This window comes from Ziziphus jujuba, chromosome 2, assembly GCF_031755915.1.
Source record: "Ziziphus jujuba cultivar Dongzao chromosome 2, ASM3175591v1".
NCBI lineage: Eukaryota > Viridiplantae > Streptophyta > Magnoliopsida > Rosales > Rhamnaceae > Ziziphus > Ziziphus jujuba.
The window spans coordinates 11,626,430-11,644,394 of record NC_083380.1 but is presented as its reverse complement, the minus strand read 5'-3'; the positions used below and the strand labels follow the sequence as shown (position 1 = coordinate 11,644,394).

Genomic DNA, 17,965 nt, shown 5'->3' with positions numbered 1-17,965 from the left:
AAGATTGGAGCCAAATACTCACAGTTCCCTCAAGCAAAAGATTGAGAAATACTAACAGCAAATACATAAATGCGCATTTCCAAAAAACCTTGGTCCTTGCACAAACAATTACCAAATCATAAAGCTTAACAAATAAGGAACTACAACTTCTAGGAATCACACTGAAGCCGCAAACATATTACCAAAATTTGTGGGTCATAAACCACAACATAACACAGTCTTAAGGTTTGTTCTATAGAATAAATGATGAATCACTAAATTCAAAATCTCAAATAATTTATTACAGCATGCATGGCATTACCGAAATTACACAATCATATATCAAAATCAATCTTTCAGATAAGTTTTTGTTGGATGGGAAGGCTACAAGATAGGTATCTGTGGATAATGATCAAATATTCCAAGGAAATAGAGGGTCCAAACTTCTAAGAAAATCAACAAAAAGACATATACATTAAGAATAAAAAAGTCACAAAATATGCATCAAACAAGATGGAAGTGGAAGTTCAAATACCTCATTCAAAGCAGGAGACCTAATTGACATCTCAGTCTTTAAATCTGGCAGCAACACAGCAGAGAGTTCCTGCAAACTCCTTTGATGCTAATGGATATAAATATATAGGCTATGGAAAGAAGGGAAATAAGCAGCATGAACAATGTAAAATCTACATGTTCCATGTTGAAACGACCACCACATGTTGTAAGCTTGTAGACACAAATTATGTGACAAAAAATAACCTTTGAAAAGAGGAAAATAGGAGCAAGCCAATGTAGAGCAATTCTATAAAAAAGTTTAACCGCATGATTGCACAACACTAAAAATTCATGTTGCAAAATTTAATAAACAATAAAAGTATTTATGCAGTAAATTAAGGAATTGTACCTCAAAGTCCACAACAAACCATCATAAGCATGTCCCATGTTGGCATCATTCATAATTCTGCAAAATATGTAAATATGTCAATTTAAATATGAACGTAATTAAATCAGCCAAACAGCTCTCATACCTTTCAATCAAGTTCAGCATATTAAATTTGAACCAGAACTTTCACAATGCAACCAACTAAACAAACATGCATAGAAGCACTTTGAGAATAAACAATAATAACTATAATTGTTCATCAAGAAGCAATTTTCTAAACAAGAATGCTACGATATTTACTCAAAACTACATGTAAATAGTACACAAAAACATCAGACTTAATTAAACTATTAATACATAAATGACAAACTTTCATCACAAAGGAAAACAGATCAATCTAGAAATGCAAATAGTCTAGCATGTATACACACAAGCAAAACATATGTAGTGGTTTGATTGTTATAAATTAAAAGCATAAACCTATGGGATTTATACAATATGGTGTCACAACAATCAAGGAATACAAATAAGGAGATAAGTAGGAGTACGAAATTAGCAATGAAGAAGACTCACAAAACCCTCCTATCATCTAAACCTTGCAGCAGCCACGTCATTTATGCAATATATCAATGCAACTTGTGCAAGTGTGAGAGGGAAACATCAAAAGCACTAATTTAATTACCAAATCACAGAGTTTCTGCTTTATTTCTGTTCTTTCGTTTAGCTTATGACCTTTAAGGATTTCTTATCCTCTATTTATGCACTATTTAGTTTTTACTTTTAAATAAAGTATTGTTTCTTATCAAAAAAGAAGAAGAAAAATTACCTCTCAAAACTTGTATGGATGGCCTCGAACCAGTAGATCAATAGGTCTTTACTCATGCATGTGTGGTAGTTATGGACAAGACAACAAAATGCAGCAGTCCTGCAGAATCCATATTATTTCACAATGTCATAATAGTACACTTTTTAGAATGTGTTTTTGTAACTAGTTCCACATAGTTACACTTACTTCTAACAGCTCATGTTTCTAAATTGATGGTGACTTAACATGGTATTAAAGCCTAATAGTTTAACCAGGTTTGCACTCAAAAGTCAGTAACCTCCATTTATATTAATTTAAATATGCTTCATATGTGAAGTATACTTTCTGGTTTCACTATTGGACAGCCCTACACTATAGTGAAACTAATAAGACTGATCTTGACTTAAACTTGACATATATAGTAGGACATAGGACCATTTCCAAACATCTTAAGCTTTTGGTATTGATAACAATATAACAATATTAACCAAAAAAACTAATAAAATAATTAATTTACATGAGATCAATTTTTGAAATCATTTTCCATACCTCGATGTATAATGCAGCAGAGGTGACATTAATAAGTGATATAGAAGTACCAAAATGAAAACTTACTTGCTAGCTATGAAACATTAGATTAATTAACCTCGATGCAAACCTTAATATCATCTTGAAACTTACCATAACCAATTTCCTTTCATGAGAGCTTCTCTTAAATGTGCAGCAGCATGCTCTCTCTTCACCCTCTTTTCAGTTGATGGTGCTTTAGCCATGTTAACACAAGCCTGTAATACAAATTGAAACCAATATTTTTATCCATAATAGCAAACTTTGTTTTATTAAGAAATAAAAGCACTACATAAGAGAAGATGAGAAATCCTCAAATACATACAAATAGAACTAAAGAAACTAATTAGAACACATCCACCAAAATAAGACACAGGGATATCATTAAAAACCTTTACATCACCATACAATCCGTCTCCCTTATATGATAATTCAGGCTATTTTTCCATTTACTGCGAACTTTTTTCACCTCTCCACTGTGGTTCGAATCCAAAGAAAATATAAAACCATTATGTCTTTTCTAAACCTAAAATACTAACTCGGTTTTCTGCGTTTTTCACCATATTACCAAGCCCAAAAAAATAGCTCCAAGATCCTATTTAAATAAGAAACTATGCATTTTGTTCTTGCAGTTAACATAATGAAGGGTATTTTGGTCCGGATGTGTTAAAAGTTGGCTAGTTTTTTTTTTTTTTTTTTTAAAAAAAAGGGGGGGGGGGGGGGGGGGGGGGGGGGCTATTTTTCAAGTTTTGATTGGGCAAGTGGCTATTTTTCAAATAAACCCTTTGTCTAGATTAGATAGATCCTTTCTCAGTTGAATGGACATATGCCCACATGCAAGACAAGAGACTTAGATTGGTTTTGGATCACTGCCAAGTGGTTCTAGATTCTTCAAATTGGGAAAATGGGGATCGGGAGCTTGTAGATTTGACAATATGTGGATGATGCACCAAAATTTTAAGAATATGTTTAAGGACATTGGCATGATCACAAAATAGGAAGGACAGCGTGGTTTCCAATTAATTAAGTTACACTTCATGAAACATAAGATGAAACAGTTGAACGAGCAGGTTTTTCATCATTTAAGAGAGAGAGGGGGGAAAAAGGAATTTTCAAGAGTCATCTAGGGGCTTGTTTGAGGAACTAAGAGTAGAAAGAGTAGATTTGAAAAATAAGTTTGAAGAGTTAATTCCAAAGAAATTACTTCATGGAGAGGCAAACAAATGCCAATTGGGTCAACGAAGAACCTCAATTCAAATTTTACTAATAGAATGGTCAATGGCACAAACTAATGTAATCATTCAAAAGAAGAAGCTTATTGAATAAGAAGTTAAAAGATCTAACAAAAAGCTTTATTCTAAGGATACAACATCAAGACATACTTTTACAGGAATTAACTATAGTTGATAAATAGGTTTAGGTAGTAGTGTAGCAAAAGAGACATTTTGCAGAAGTAAATTAGAAAAGTTATGTTTTAATGTCATGGAGTGAAATCTCCAAATCCTGATGGCTTTACCATGGCTTTGTATTAGGAACATTGAGATATTATCAAGGATGACTTGCTAGAGGTCTTTAAGCAGTTAAATGCTAAACAGGTTGGTCAATGACAAAGGATGCCACCACCAGGAAAACCTTTGGCTGGGCTATGATTAACTAATTCCACTTTCACCTATTTAGTTCCTAAAGGTTTGAATGGGGCTAACTTCAGAATTTTAGTCCAATTGATTTGGTTATAAGACAGTGAAAAAAGTTTGTGAAAATAGAATTGTCTATTTGATTTAAAGAGGCTTAGTGGATATTACTATGGAAACCAAAGTAGCCTTTGTGAGAAGGAAATGAATTTTAAAAATTACATCGATTACATTTGCATCTCCTGGCCGTCATTCCTATAACCCTCGACTTGCTCGTAATCAAGGTAATATCTAAAATTCCTTTCCCTTTCAAAAGTTGGTTATGGGTACATGTCGAAGTGTTGGATCTGTCTGTGCTTCAAATTGCCTTTTGCAAGTTGGTTATGGGTACATGTCAAAGTGTTGGTTCTGTCTGTCTTTCAAAGTTGTCCACATGCATAGAGTGTCCAACTGCCAAGCCTTATCAGTGTCCAAATGTCTCTCATATTTTTGGGTGAAGTGAAGAGTCCAAGTTACATAGGTTTTTACCATGATTTTGTTTTTCAAACATTGAAGCATTATCAATGTAACTTCCTAAAGGATTTTAAGGAGTTCAATGATAATCGGGTTCACAAATGCCATTACTAATTTCACTATTTGTTGATTTCATTCCTAAAGGTTTTAATGGGTAACTTAGGAATTTTAGGCTAATTAGTTTGGTTACAAGTTGGAACAAAATTGTGAAAATAGTATTGTCTACTAGATTAAAGAGGTTTCAATGGATATTATTTTGGAACCACAAGAAGCCCCACCTTTAGGAGCAATATAGGGTAAAACCATAAGGATACAAAGATTTCTCTCCATGGCATTCAAAAACAGCATTTATAATTCCCCTTCCACAAATTGTCGCTCCAGCAACACTGCCTAATTCTCTTTAATCAACTACGATTAATTCCCTCAAAACCATATCTCGATGTTGTCTCTATGGATTAGAGCTTTTAAAGAAACTCTTATTATTTATTCCACTCCCTATGATTCTATAACTATTTTCTTTGTTCAGTAACATTTCGTAACTCATTAAAATCCCTTCTAAGACACCATTTTAATCAACAAATTAGTCACTATTTTAGCAAATAATTTATATAAGGCATAAGAAAACCAACAACATATATCAGAAATTCTACAATATCAACAAGAGAATTTTGACATGTAGTAAACAGGAAAAAATAGTGGTAAGTCCCCAATAAACTAAAAAATTTTCAGAACCTCCATTTTAGATAACTAAAAAGCTGGAACAACTTGCATGTTGGTAAATCTAGTGATTCAAAAATAAAGATAAATAGAAAATTGTAGTTAAAGCATGCAATTTAAACATAATGCATGTACAGTATAATAATTGTGTGTTGTGAGTACCCAATAAAATACAGCAGCTGCAAGCTCAACCAAACCATACTGTGAACCACTCAATGCTCCAAATTTTTCATCCTTAGTAGCATCGATCCTGTTTTTGAACAAAATTAACATGATGCATTAGAGCCACACACAACATCCAACAAGAATGAACTAAACAAACTCAAGATTAAACACTCACCGAGGCACACTACTGCAAAATGTATAGCTTTGATCGAGCTCCTTATATACCATGTCCAAGAGTTGCTCTACTAAAAAACTTCCATCACTGGACCCTCTAGTTAAATTTAGTTGTAACCTTGCATATAAAACAAGTGCATCCTGCACAGAATAACTATGTACACATTAAAGGCAAAAGCATTCCCATGGGCATAATTAGAAATTAATAATAAGATATTAAATTGTTAAACATTCATGACTAAATAACCTTAAGAGCTCGATCATGTGTTGTCAGCCAACAACGAAACACAAATTGCTGCACAGCTTTATGTATCTCCATGGATTGAGAGCCCAAGTTTGGACCATCTTTCAACAAGTAAATGTTAATACACTCAATAAGCTTGCGTGAAATCTTTCCTTCATCCCTAAGCAATGAAAGATATACATAATATAATATATTATCATCAGCTTCTGAAAAGAATATTTGATACAATGCAAATATGTGAATTTAGGAGAGGCAAAGACAAGCAAGCACAATTGTAATACCTAATAAAAGAAAAAATCCCCACAAACCCCTTAACAATGTCTTCCCTAAGATTATCTGAGAAATCTCCAGGAGGATTCTCCAGAAGTGATTGAAGAGTCAAGATGCAGCGAAAAACCTCCTCTTTTGAATTATATTGATTATCATTCTTCCCACCCAAGCTTGTTTCCACCTTCTCCATATAAAGAAGCACCAGACCTATCCAAAACAGAGAAAGATATATTTGAGAAAACAGAGCAATGATGACATCAGCCTCACTAATAAAGAGAAATATGCTTTAGGTTTATTTAAAACCAAAAACTCACTGGAATATATGCGCTTCCTGATATGAAAACGATAATCTCTGACAGCCAAAAGATGGCGAAGAATAATACCATATTCTGACTGAAAGCTTGGAACATTGCTCAAGACATCCCATATATGATTGAATAACACTTTAACCACAGACAATAGAGGTGACATCTTGCCTGGATGATGAAACATTGTTAGTTGTCTAGCATCAATTCCAAGATTTTTTAGCATGCACTCGAGGAAAATTACCTCGTGTTAAATTTAAAGCAAACTTTTTATTATTTAACAATGTTCTATAAATATTGAAAAATCCCATTGATATAACTTTTGTTTTCCTTTATAATTTTTTAAAACAGACAACCAATGTTGACACTATCAAAATTAGATGACAAAATAAACCTATTCGATCTTGAGAAAGACATAATTATTCTAATCCTATTTAAAAGTAGACCAATTTAAAAGTTAATTAAGAGTTCAAAATAGATGTACAGTTTTTCTTTATCTTTCTTCTTCTTCTTCTTCTTCTTCTTCTTCTTCTTCTTCTTCTTCTTCTTCTTCTTTTATTTATTTAAATTTTTTTTTCCCCCTCTCTTTTGTGTTTGTGAGAGAGAAAGGCTGAGTTACTAACTAATACATATAGTAAATAAACCAGTGAGCTATTTTCCTATGCATTCCAACATTCAAATCAGAAAAAACTAGTTGATATTAAATAAATTATAACAACCATAATATTTAGCCACCTGAAAATTTAGCATCTTCTGCCCGCTGCAGAATGATCCGGAGGGTCTTTGCATATATCAACCTAGGTAATCGTCGCCTACTGGAAGATATCTCCAATGAAGCACATTGGATGAGCAGATTAATAAGAAAAGGCCATGTTTCCGCTGAAAAAACAATACAGAAACAATTCAATTCATTTTCACAAATTCATATGCCAAAAAAAAAAAAAAAAAAAGTAAAATTAATATCAAATTTTCAACAGATTCTGATCTTGCTTACAATGCGGAATTTCATCAGGTTTAAGCCTTGCAGTGTTCTGTCCAAGAAACTTACAGAAGCTGATTGCCTTTTCCCCTTCTAACCAGGTATTCAACAACTTTATCCCTTCCTAAATACATAGAAACCAACCATAACATATATGATTCAGACAAATAAATAAATAAAACTTAAGAGGTTTCACTTAATCTGCTGTTTCACTAATCAGATTCTACTGAGAAACAAAAACATAACCAAAACTAAAAAGCAAAAAAGCAACAACAATTTTCTACCATTCCTTCTAACCACTAGCCCTTCCTAAATACATACATTCAAACCAACCACAACATATATGATTCAAAATAAATAAATAAATAAACCTTAGCGGCTTCATTCAATCTGCTGTTTCACTAATTAGATTATACTGGAAAGCAAGAACCCAAAAAAAAAAAAAAAAAAAAAAAAAAAAGAGGAAAATGACATCAATTTTTCTACTGTTCTCCAGCTATCGAACATAAACGAAAATAGAAAAATCAAAACAAAAACAACAACAATTTTCTACCAATCCTTCTAACCAGGTATTCAACAACTCTAGCCCTTCCTAAATACATAAATAAACCAACCACAACATATACGATTCGGAAAAAATATAAATGAAACTTAGAGACTTCACTTAATCCACTGTTTCACTAATTAAATTAAAACAACAACAATTTAGTACGATTCTCCAGCTATCCAACATATAGAAAAAATAAAAATAAAAAAAATAAAAAACGAACAAACGAGAAAGTGATCGATGTCATATGTTATCGCAGACACAAACGATTAAAGACGGAATGGCAACGATTTTCTACCATTTTCCGACCGACTCTATAATGGAAAAAGAAAAAATATTAAAAAATAACAATTAAAACCACAAACCTCTCGACTCTTGGCTTTATCGGAGGAAAGCTTTGAAACAATTTCCTGGACATCCCTAGAAGTCACCATTTTCATGGCGACCGAAGACGACGATCGACTATCCCTAGGGCTTCTCTTTTTCCAGTCTGTTCGGCTTCCGATTTTCAGAGGTGAAGAGGAAGATTATGGAGTACACAAGTCTATTAGTATGAAAGACTATGAGAGTGTATAATTGCACTTAGTATCCCAACGGCTATATTTCCAACACTACCGTGTTTTGTGGGCTTTAGGCCGATGGGAGAGTAAAAAATGCGAAGTCTGAAGACCATCGCCGAAATAATGTCCGGCTAAAAGGGCAAAAGTGTCTATTTAGTCAAATGGTCACACCACGTTCCCCTTCTCCACTCGGTATGACCATCACATGACTGATTGACACGTGTACTGAAACAATTTGAAGTTTTAAATTCAAAAGCGCTTTACCCGCTGGCCATGTTTGCAATTGCATGTGTTATGGCCATCGCTTCCAACTCTCTTTTTCATTTTTTCTCTTTTTTCTTTTTTAATATATATATTAACTTCCGACTCTCTTTATTTTCTGCTTTTCACCTGAGCAAATTATCTTTACTTTCCATTTCTAAACTAAAAACTAATTTAATATACGGTTTTCTTTCAGAAATTTATTTTTCTATATTTAATAATTGAGTTTATGATGGCTTTAATATATATTTTGTAACTAGCTAGTTAAGGGAAAGGACTAGCTGTTTTGCCGGTGTAATTGAGATTATATATTGAAATATGGGATTTGTAAATTTTTTAAGTTCAAAAAGAAATTTATAACATCAAATGAACTAATATTTGTCATATACGATAGCTGTGCATGTTGAAATAAATTTATAGAAGTTTGTTGTTAATAATTATTGATAAGGAGGCAAACCTATTTGTTATTGATAATTATTGATAAGGAGGCAAACCTATGTATAGGACTCAGGGGTGAGAAAATATTGATTAACTAAAAATTAAATGGATTTTAATTTATACCTTAAGTATATAATAAATTCAATAATTAATATCATATGCTTTTTAAACGGTTATTAACACTATTACATATAATCACTTTTGTTCTTGAATTTTTGTTTCTTATAGTTCGATATTTAAATTTCATATTTTAGTGCATTTTGGCTCTTAAGTTATTTTTTATTTTATTTTTAGCAGTTTTGAATTGTGTAGTATATTTTATACAAATATATAAGAATCTTGTAAAGTTATCTAATGTTATAATTTTGTTGTTTCCTTGTTCTAATAAATGTACTTACTACATACTTCAAAACCGTCAAAAATTAAATTAAAAAAAATAAAGTTTTAAGGACTAAAATACATAAAATAATAATAATAATAATAATAAAATGATGTTTAAGAAACAAAATGCAAAACGAATAAGGATTAAAGTGTAAATATGAACATAGTTTAGAAACTGAGAGCCAGTAACATTTTTCAAAAAAATAATAAAGTTGTAAGCCAAGGAAAAAAAATTTTGTTTTTAAAATTTTTAGTATTAGTTATTAGTTATTGTTGATGTTTATCATTCGTGTTTTTCAGAGTTTCTATTTAATTTTAATCATTTACATCTATATATATATATATATATATATTATTTTAGCTTGATCAGCTTTTCTATTTGTTTTTACATACCGTTACATCTATATATATATATATATATATATATATATATGTATGTATGTATATTGCTATTCAAATGTATTATTCATAATATTATTCCACCTAATAATAATAAAATAGGTGATTTAGGAAGCTTGGAGAAAAGAAAATCCCAATTATTCAACCTAAGATTTAGTTTAAATATTAAATTTATTTAAGTATAAGCAATTTTCTTCAAATAAGCACATGAAAATTTGTTAAAATATTAAGATTAGATAAAATGTAACAAGCTTGTTTAGGATTATTTTTTTTACCCATTTATCTCTCTACATTGTTCTTCTTCTTCTTCTTCTTCTTTTTTCAATAATTGTATTATTTGTTTACAGCTTTTTATCCATTTTATCATAATAAATTATTATTCATATTTTTTATTGTAAATTGTTAAATATTATCAAAGAAAGTACATGTACTATATTTTTTTGCCCTTTTAAATTGAAGAAATTTTTTAGTGCACATGGTGTATTGATATGGAATTTGATGTGGTACACGACAAACAAAAAAATAACATCTATCTCATTTAACTACATCAGCAATTATACATTTGAACACTGTTCAACCTTGTTTCTGTAATTATCCTGTTTTGTTTTTTCCTTTGCCTTTTGCTTTCTTCTCTATTAGACCTCCATCTCACGATGATTCACTTAAATATTTATAAGGATTTATCGCTTGAAAGATGGGGACATTTGGCTGGTCAGAAATCCAATACCCACATACATCATAAGGTATCTAAAATTTTAATAATCAAAAAGCTTAATTGTATTAGTAGGATAGAAATGGCTTTGTGAGTTTCATACCCACCCCAATATTATCATTTTCAATATGCTTTCAAATGTTTAATTCATAACCTTATCTATAATTGACTCTTGATTTAATATCTAAATTAGACACCAAATATAAATTTTAGAAATTAAATAATAGATGGAATGGTTTGCATGCAGAGAAAAATTAGGTTCACACTTGTATTAACTTGGGTCCTTATATTATTATAGATGAGAGATCAGGGGAGAAAAAAAATGTTATAGGAGCAACAGAGTTAAAGCGTGTAATAAAGGGTATGGCAAAATGAGACAAACTTTTTTATTAGTAGTGTGTACCATATCAGATTCTATGTCAATGTACTACTAAAAAATTTTTCTTTAAATTGTAGCTCCATACCAACCATTTTACCTCCACCACTATTTATAAAAGCATTTTTAACAGTTTTGTGAATTATTTACTATGTAGTACATAGGTTGAAAGGTCTTTTAGTTATGTGGCATAACATTTACTTAATAAACATTTAATTCAAATATCATTATTCAATTATCCTATTTAAATTTCGATTAATTAATAATATCTATATATAAATATATATTTAAAATATTAATTCTGATTTATTTATTTAATTAATTATTATGTTTAAATCTCAATTAAATAATAATATCTCTGCTGTATTTATTATTTTAAAAATAATAAAATAATTTATTTTTTAAAATATCTTAATAAAAAATATTTTAATGAGTCACATCAATTTCTTTAACAAAGTAAATAGATAAAGCTATTAAAAAAAATTTAAAAATTTTTGTTTATAATTTTAGTGAGACAAAAATAATATAACAATTCATATATCTTTTGGAAATGTTCTAACATCAAAACTTACATACTATAATGGAATATCAAAAACCCAAAGTTATACATATATATATAATTCCTTTTTTTATAAAACCACAAATGTTCAAAATATAACATGTCATTGTCCCATCGCTAACCTAAATCAATTTATATTTAGAAAAAAAAAAAAGTAAAAAGGCCTTATCTCCTTCATGGTTTTATAATGTACACACGTGCAATCTTTATCATTAATGTATAGAGAGATATATATGTTTATTTTGGTAGATTGAGTATTTATAGTTGTCGTCCATAAAAAAACAGATTGAGTATTTATAGTTGTTATCCGATGTGGATTTAAATGATTGAAGACGTCGCCGCCAGTCACCATGTGTCGCACATGTTCCACTTGGACAAATTTCGATCCACATTAGATTGCAGTCAGCAAATTACGCACGGTTTATTACTTTAATTTAATTAATTCGATTGTATATAAACGTGAGGATCAAATATCTCATTTAATACAGAGAATCCATCTTACATCATAGTACATCAAAGTGCTCCAAAATCCCGGCCATATCAATAATTATATTGTATACATTATAATATATATGACAAAAAGCACGTATGCACATGAAGTATATACTATGCACATATATGTTCTTGTTCTTAGAAAATATAAAAAATACGGATAGTAATATATATTATATCATATATATATATATATATGTTTTCTTCTTATAAATTCTAAAAAAATTCTGTATATATGATTACAGTGGCATAGGCATTGAAATACGTACTTCAGGGAATTATAATAAATTACAAATTAAGTTCCTATCGCAAACGAAACTCTAGAGAGTCTGCCAGAGTATATAAAGGCAACATACTTGGACCCATTGACAGGGCCCGCGTGGCTCTCATACGGAAGAGCGTAAAGGATGGATCATGGATACTATTGCAAGAGCAAAATATATTGCCTTTTATTTATCAAAAAAAAAAATATATATATATATATATATATTACTTTTATGTTGGAACAATGTCAGAAAATTTTCATCAATCTGTCGCCTTCTAAATTTGCGGACATGCCACTTCAAACGTGTAACAGAAAAATTTCTATCAATTTGTCAACTTCTAAATTTGCAAGGGCGTCACTTCGCCACTTCAAACCTGTAACAGAAAAATTTCCATCAATCTGTCGACTTCTAAATTTGTAGGGGCGCCACTTCGCCACTTCAAACCTATAACAGAAAAATTTCCATCAATTTGTCGCAGAAAATGTGCTCCAATTGAATCTGTAATAGAAAATATGCGCTAATTGAATCAAACTTTTTAGACAATTGTATTGATTATTGGAGAACAAAAAATAACCTTACAAGGTCCAACCGATTGCCTTAATGATTAAAGGAATTTTATAAATATAATTTCAACTTAAAACAATTAAAAACAATAAACTAAAGGAATTAAATTCTAAAGAACATAAATTAATTAGTCTATATTTTTGTAGTCATTTGTGGAAGTGTGTAGAGATCTCTTCGAAGCCAATAAAACTCCTATTTATATATGTAGAGAACTTCGAGTTGCTTAATGCGCTTCCGATGTGGGACTTTTCCCAAACTCCAACTTCAAAATTTCAATTTATATATGTGACAATTACATGACCATTCAATCTCCAATCAACATAAAATTAAAGTCATTTACTTAATCTCTCAAAAATAATATTTTAAAGAATTGAAAATATTAATTTGAAAAATTAATATTTTGGCCCAAACACTTTCAATACCTTTTTTGGCAACAAGGGGAGAAATTAATCTGATAAAGATCTTCACAAAACACTACTTCAAACAGGCCTAGTCACATAAACTAAATCTTTAAAATAATTTTAAATTTGAAACAATTTATTGGAAGATAGAAAAAGGTTTTATTTTGTAATTTGTTAAAAAAGTACTCACAAAAAATGTATATCTGCTTCTTCTTCTTTTTATTATTATTATTATTGTTGTTGTTGTTAAAAATATATATCAACCATATTATTATTATTATCATCATCATCATCTTCGGTGACTGGAATTCATAGTCCAAAGATGGAGTGAAAACTCCTAGCTATGTATCCTATATAGCCTATCTGCTTGACTTTAATAGTGAAAAGAGAGACGTTAAAGTTGAATTTATTGGCCAAAACTTAATCCAATTTAAGCATAGGGACAAAAACTTGGAATTGCACAAAATGAGGCAAGAGGGGACATGATAGAGGGTTATGGTCGGCTTCTATAGGCCTAAAATGGGACCCAAGAAAAATACAGGAATTTTCATAGCCAAAAGAAACAGAGACATATATGAATACCCCAACTAATTCCATTTCTAGCTTAGCTGTACAAAAAATTAATAAATAAAGAAAAGCAACAAACAATTAAATATTATATTATAAGGTTTAAAATAAGGTGGTGCTTAAGATGCTATCCACCGCCCTCGAAGATTCGTTTTCAGCAGAATTCTAAGATGGAGAATATATATAGTCTTGAGTAGTTTGTTTGACGTCCTGCGCCGCAGTCACCGTTGGAAATGTCGCGCATGCGAATAATATATGAAACTATATACAATATAATAAATATATTTTTAGTTTTTGACCTATATAATTAGACTATACAATATGAACGTCACAGACTCGGGATTTGTTTTTAGAAAAATCTGTAACCTTGGAGAATGAGAGATACTTCATGTTGTAAATCATTGTCTGTATCAGACTTCACGAACCCATGCGTAATATCGTTCACATGTAAAGTTAATGTATTAGGGGAAGAATATATGAGATCTTGAACAATCTTTGTCAAGTATATTATATTTATATTTATATTATTTATATGTTAATTAGATTATTTGTATGCTAAACCACTCCAATTTGTTCCTTAAAATTAACCTAAAAAACGTGAGTTCTATATGAAAGATTATATATACAAAATCAGTCATATCATCAGATAGATTTTTCATGGATAATCCCACATCATACGTATCTTTAATTATCCATTTGCCTCGCTTTTTTCTTTATTATTGTTTTTAAGTATGACTATGAGTTGTCTTGTATCACTAACCGCGTGACAGTTGTTTCTTGAGGACATTTTAGTGGTAAAATTTCATTGTTTTTCAAGCAGACAATGCCAACTTGAATTTTCTCATCCAATATACGGAAAAAAAAAAAAAGGTGACTATTGATATTATTACTAATAATAATAATAATAGTGAAAAAAAAACATATATATATATATATATATATATTTTGTTTGCTTGCTGGAAATGAGAGACTTCGGATATATATATATATACACACACACATATATAATTGCAAGCTGAAATTATGTGCCGTTGTATCTAGAGCTTTAACAATTGGCATAATGAAACTTTTCCAAGCAATCATGGTCTGGAAAACAAGCTTGGGTGTACTGAGCCAATTAATATTGTTCGAGTGCATCATTACCATACATGTGGCCTAAAGGGTTTGGGGTAGACTTTGTAGGGCTAGATTTTTTTTTTTTTTTTTGGCCGTTTTTCTTTGCCTAAAGGAACCTGATTGACTGCACCTATATCGAGGATATGGTATGTTTGACCATCATCATGAAGAGGACCACAACAGAATCTGTGCATATGTGATCAAAATAGTGGTGCTTTCGCCACCGCTTGATCCTATCATCACGGAGCCCACTTAGAATTTCAAATTTGAATCGATCATCAAACATAGTTTTGTTATATTTAATTAAATTTGTATATTTTGATTCAAAAAAATGGGCACCAATTTAAATTTGTAAAATGACCTTTCTTCCTCATGTAAGAAAAAACAAAACAAAAACACAAAAAAGAAAAGAAGCAGAGAAAAAAGATTTGAATTCTGGATATAAGAATCAAACTTTTGAATTGGGATATAGAAGGTGTTATAACTTGGCCTTTCCAAAACTTTTATTTGAGCTAGAGAAGGAAAAAAAGAAAAAAAAAAAAAGTGAAAGAAAAAGAGAGAAAAAAAATATGAAAAATAAAGATCAGATCGATCATAGATCAAGCAAGTGTAGCAGAAGCTTGAAGCTTAAGATTTCCAATTTCCATAGAAGAAAATTAATTTATAGTCTTTGAAAGCGATCTTTGTCTGAGAATCCCATGCATGTTTAAAGATTGAATAATAAAGAAATAAAGCAATGCAACCTTATGTTTGCAAATTCCCTATACATACAACGTGTTCCATGACCACAGGAGCTCAGAGAGCTTTTTACCTTAAAAATTTCTAACTGGATAATAATTAATAAAATAATAAAAGTTGATATATGAAGTTCTTCTTCTTTACACTTTACTTCTCTTTTGCCTTAAAAGAAAATCTATATATATATTAAATGAATAATTTTTTTAGTTGTTCTTTCTTGTAGATGAAGGCCTTTCACTCCCTCCTAATCTGTCCAAGTTTTTGACATCCAAGAAAAACAGTTAATTTGGTGCCCAAAATTCAATCTCTTTAAGACCATTTCTTAGTTTTATATAATTATCAAAGAAATCCAAGAAACGAAAAAAGACGTGCAAATTGCAATGTTCACATTCCCACATACAAAAATCTAACCAAATGATTATTAACTTTTGAAGTTTTTTTCAATCTCTTTATAAGCACCACCCTCACTTCATTCTCAGTAAAAGAAAACTGCCAAGAAAAAAAAAATATTGAAAATGGACAGAGAAGAAGGATGATGTTTTTTTGTTTTTTTTTTTTTTTTTATGCTTGAAGGAGAAGGACAATGTTACGGTTGAAATGAATGATTAAGAATCTATATTGCAGATAAGAGTTTAAAAAAATAAAAATAAAAATAAAAAACTAATAAAATGAGTAATGGAACAGAGAGATATTTATAAAGATACACTTCTTCCCTCCTTACAAGACAGATCAGTGGGCAGGCGTACGGCATTATAACGTGGGCACACACAAATCATCACTTTATTCACTTGCCAGTCTTATTTCGACCCCACCTGTTTCGCAGTGTATTGCTCACGCCATCTTAATTTCTGCCTCCCAACCCCACCATATGTATATTTTTCTTTGTTTAGTTACTTGTCAACTTACATATATTAAATTGGAGAAGAAGATTTCGTTTCTTAGCTTCATATTCAAACCGAATGGTATTGCTACTTGTTGTCGTTATTAACATGATATTTTTTAATTAGTACTTTTTTTCGAAATTTGTTAATATTTAATTATATATAAATTTTTAATATAAAAATTTAATTTTAAAAAATAAACTTTTTTAAACATATAATAAAATTGCCAAATTCTATTATAATAATAAGTTTTATAAATAATGATAAGTAGTATTTCAATAATAAATTATTAAAATATTTATTAAATTTATTAAACGATGTATTAATATTTAATAGTTTATTTTTTATATTTAAATTATATAAATATATTAATAATAATATTTTAATAAATATTATTTGATAAATAAAATTAATAAACATTTTAATACATATATTATTATTATTAGTATTTTTCTTTAGAAAAAGCTAATTTATACTTTTGCAAAGGATGTTAATGATAAAAATTGATGGAAATGCCACATTAGAAGGTATAGATGAAATTTTTATGAAACCACTACAAAACTAGATGATAATTTTTAATCATTCTATAAAATCTATATTTTTGAAATTAAAAAGGTTAAATTGAATTTTTGAACTTTCAATCCAACTAATTTCCTTATTGAATTATTTTGAAAAATTCTCTAAGAATTAAGTCCTTTTTTTTTTTGTTTCATAAACGAAAAAGAAAAATATGAATATTTTGGAAACAATGATTGGCGGGTGAAGCTAGGAGTAGGAACTAGATTAGTAATAGTACAAAACGAAAAGGAAGCAAAAGAGAAAGAGAGAGTTCAAAGAGATAGAGATGACGTGCCACCAATAGGAAGGAGAAAGAGGAGAGGAGGGCACGTGACTTTTGAAAGCAGGGAATGAGAAAAGATTTATTAGAAGAAGAAGAATCTATCCCTTGCTTGTTGAAGGAGAGCGAGTGGGACCCACTGGCTTTTGGGGTCCAGATGAGATGAGAAGACGACGACGACGACGACGACGACGACGAAGAAGAAGAAGAAGAAGTAGTAGAGTGCTCTTTCGGTATGCTTCTTTCTCGGGGACCCAAATATTCTTCAAAGCTCCTGTCATATCACTCAAACCCACAAAAAACACAAAACAAACCGCACTCACACTGCCTATATTTTTTATTCTTTTTTTATTTTCTTGGTGTGACTGAGTGATGACCACGCCGCGTTATATATACATCTGACGGCTCATATTGTTCCATCAAGGCCGTCGAAATTTTTTATTTTATTTTTTTCCCTCAGTCAAGCTGAGGTAAGGAGTAAGTGGGACCAGTGTTGGGACAGTGTGCGGACATTGTAGGGGCCCACGAATGTTTTGCCCACCGACGGTGTTTCAATCAAAATCACTACACCCTTCTCTCTACCCTTCACCAATCCCTCCCTACTCAAAATAAAATAAAATAAAATAAAATTCATTCT

General features: G+C 30.4%; 1 protein-coding gene across 1 annotated transcript in view; it reads right to left on the bottom strand.

The window, feature by feature from the left end:
* Positions 1 to 8,432, bottom strand: part of LOC107418355 (serine/threonine-protein kinase ATM) — a 39,419-nt gene extending 30,987 nt beyond the window's left edge. The window contains exons 1-12 of the mRNA XM_060814278.1: positions 8,145 to 8,432; positions 7,248 to 7,356; positions 6,989 to 7,132; positions 6,263 to 6,424; positions 5,960 to 6,155; positions 5,682 to 5,838; positions 5,436 to 5,575; positions 5,258 to 5,345; positions 2,349 to 2,452; positions 1,689 to 1,787; positions 884 to 940; positions 515 to 593 (exon numbers count right to left, since the gene is read on the bottom strand). Of these exons, the coding sequence (XP_060670261.1) occupies positions 515 to 593; positions 884 to 940; positions 1,689 to 1,787; positions 2,349 to 2,452; positions 5,258 to 5,345; positions 5,436 to 5,575; positions 5,682 to 5,838; positions 5,960 to 6,155; positions 6,263 to 6,424; positions 6,989 to 7,132; positions 7,248 to 7,356; positions 8,145 to 8,219 (1,410 nt within the window). The 5' untranslated portion in view covers positions 8,220 to 8,432. The remainder of the gene's footprint in view (positions 1 to 514; positions 594 to 883; positions 941 to 1,688; positions 1,788 to 2,348; positions 2,453 to 5,257; positions 5,346 to 5,435; positions 5,576 to 5,681; positions 5,839 to 5,959; positions 6,156 to 6,262; positions 6,425 to 6,988; positions 7,133 to 7,247; positions 7,357 to 8,144) is intronic.
* Between the last annotated feature and the right edge of the window lie 9,533 nt (positions 8,433 to 17,965).